Source organism: Arachis duranensis, chromosome 3 (assembly GCF_000817695.3).
Source record: "Arachis duranensis cultivar V14167 chromosome 3, aradu.V14167.gnm2.J7QH, whole genome shotgun sequence".
Lineage (NCBI taxonomy): Eukaryota > Viridiplantae > Streptophyta > Magnoliopsida > Fabales > Fabaceae > Arachis > Arachis duranensis.
The window spans coordinates 74,182,893-74,185,225 of record NC_029774.3 but is presented as its reverse complement, the minus strand read 5'-3'; the positions used below and the strand labels follow the sequence as shown (position 1 = coordinate 74,185,225).

The 2,333-nt window shown below is 35.0% G+C and overlaps 1 protein-coding gene across 1 annotated transcript; it reads left to right on the top strand.

Annotated features, from left to right (window-relative positions):
- Positions 1–16: 16 nt before the first annotated feature.
- LOC107479523 (uncharacterized) lies at positions 17–1,383 on the top strand. Its single transcript, XM_052258334.1, has 6 exons — positions 17–224; positions 306–550; positions 646–849; positions 967–1,059; positions 1,159–1,222; positions 1,379–1,383. Exons 1-6 carry the CDS (start codon positions 17–19, stop codon positions 1,381–1,383), a joined length of 819 nt encoding a protein of 272 aa, XP_052114294.1.
- Positions 1,384–2,333: the final 950 nt, after the last annotated feature.

The window sequence follows — 2,333 nt, the reverse complement described above, 5'->3', positions numbered from 1 at the left end:
TGCTGAACCTGATGCAATGGATCAAAATGATATAAATTCTGATGATGACGGAGAAGATACAAGCGAGATGAGTGCAACTTCAAATAAAAAAGGAATGAGTCTTGACATGTATTTTAAGGTACATGGGATAAATTTGGAAGATGAAGAAGATGAGGAAGATGAAGAAAATGAGCTTGATGATGATGCAAATGATGCGGGTAGTGGAAGACAAACTAGTAATGAAGGTACTTTTCTTGTTTACTTTATTGTCTAATTAGAGCTTATATTACTTCTCAATTGAATTATGATATTTTATTCGGACTTAGGCACAATAAAGAAGAAAACCCGTGGAAAAACTACGTGCAAAAAGCTTCATGCCACAGATTTTAATGATCGACGGGAGGTGGAATTTTTTCAGGGGCAGCCTGTAGGTCCAACCAACGAGGTTGTATCTGACCTCAACCAACTATTGGGCACAACAGTTAGAAACCCTCGTTTTGTGACTTTGTTATATACTAGTTGGCATGGTGTGCCTAATAAACTCAAAGAGGACATGTGGGAGTATGCTAATGTATGTAAATATGGCATTATAGATAATTTTTTGTTAATTTATTTGTCAAGTTATTTGTGCTAACTGTTGATATTCTAATGTGTTGTGTTGCATAGCAAAAGTTCATTCTTCCCACAAGTTCAAAGCCGTGGGTAATGCGGGGATTTTGTGGTGCATGGAAAAAATATAAGAGAGAAATAAAAAAAGAGCATTTCGTGAAGTACAAGACAAAGAAAGAAATGATAAAGAACCGGCCATTAGAGATTCCCGAGGTTCAATTTCGCAAACTAATTCGGTATTGGAGTCTTCCGGCCATCAAGGTAACATTGCCTTTTATTTTTTCCTATACCATCAAGCATACTATCATTGATTCTTCATGTTCCTAAACTTAAGTGTTTTGGAAGAAATTTGATTCTTCATTGATTCTTTATATTTAGGCTATCTCTGCTAAGAATACTGAAAATAGGTTAAAACAAACATGTCCTCACCGAATGGGATCCACAAATTTTGGAATAGTGCGTAAGCAGCTGGTAATATAACTTATTCTTTGTGATTTCTCTTTTATATGTATTCATGGTGTAGTTGCCTAGTTAGTATGCTTCATGTAAACTTTTCTCTATGTATTTTAGCGTGACTCTAAAGAGAACAGTGAAGAACCATCAAGGGCTGAAGTTTTCATAGCAACTCGCACAAGTAAAAAAGGAAAAGAAATTGATGCTAAAACACAAGCCACAATTGTGAGTTGTTTGTATTTGTATTTTGGATATGTACATTATGAATTCTGATGTAATTTCTATCTAAATTGAGTTAATGCGACTTTGAACTTTATTGGTTGTTGCTTTTTGATAGACTGAACTTCAGAACCGCTTAGAAGCAGGAGAAAATGAAGAGGATGCATTTGTAGGAGTGTTAGGAAAGGACCAACCAGGTCGACTTCGTTGTTATGGGGCTTCGATTACAAGAAGCTCTCTTAAAAAAGATGAGGAGATTCGCCACATAAAAGTTGAATATAACACTAAGGTCTCATCATTAGAGAAGAAGATGGATGGTGTATGTGGTTTATTAAAGATATTGGTGCACCAACTCAACCCTGGAATGAGCAATGAAGAGGTAACAGCCTTAGTTCAAGCTGCCCAAGATTCTCCTGTGGATACCTCAAGTAGCAAAGCAAAAAATACTCCTCGCTCCTCCGAAGCAACTCACATTCCACACAAAGATGATGTAGGTAAAATTGTGGCATGATTCACATTTATTATTTTGTTAAAAAAGAGATAAAATTGAGAGAGAAATAGTCAAATAGTAGGCTTCAATTTCAAAAAAGGTGAGTGCTATTTCACTTTGATAAAGTCTATTCAAGTCTTGTATTTACTAGCTGGAGGAGTTTTATCTATAGAAGTCCTACTTAGCTTGACCAGGTTAGTTGATCTCTAGTTGACTAAGGATAGAACTGATTTAGGATTGTAAGTGAAGAAAGAAAAATATCCTGCTAGTAAATGGAGATTCAATGACTGAAACCGCTGGATTAGAAAAATATTCTGTTATTTTGACTCCTTAAAAGACTTTATTACCAGCAATGTCTCTGGTCTTTTAGAATGTAATATTTTTGTCTATGTCTGTATTTTTCCACTATGATTGTTTATGTCTGTAATACATTTGATGACTTCTTCCATTTAGATATTAGTCTACATGTTAAAGCTTCTGCCTGCTGTTTAGTTGCTTTGATGATGTCCACATAATTATAGTTCCAAGCTTGTCATGCTCAAAAAGCAGATGAAAATAACATAGATCTACTGAAAATATTATG

Excerpts from the sequence above, each read along its gene's own strand:
- LOC107479523 (XM_052258334.1), top strand. The coding sequence starts at position 17 with ATGGATCAAAATGATATAAATTCTGATGATGACGGAGAAGATACAAGC. Across the intron at positions 225-305 it reads AAGACAAACTAGTAATGAAG|GCACAATAAAGAAGAAAACC; the intron begins GTACTTTTCTTG and ends ATTCGGACTTAG. Across the intron at positions 850-966 it reads GGAGTCTTCCGGCCATCAAG|GCTATCTCTGCTAAGAATAC; the intron begins GTAACATTGCCT and ends CTTTATATTTAG.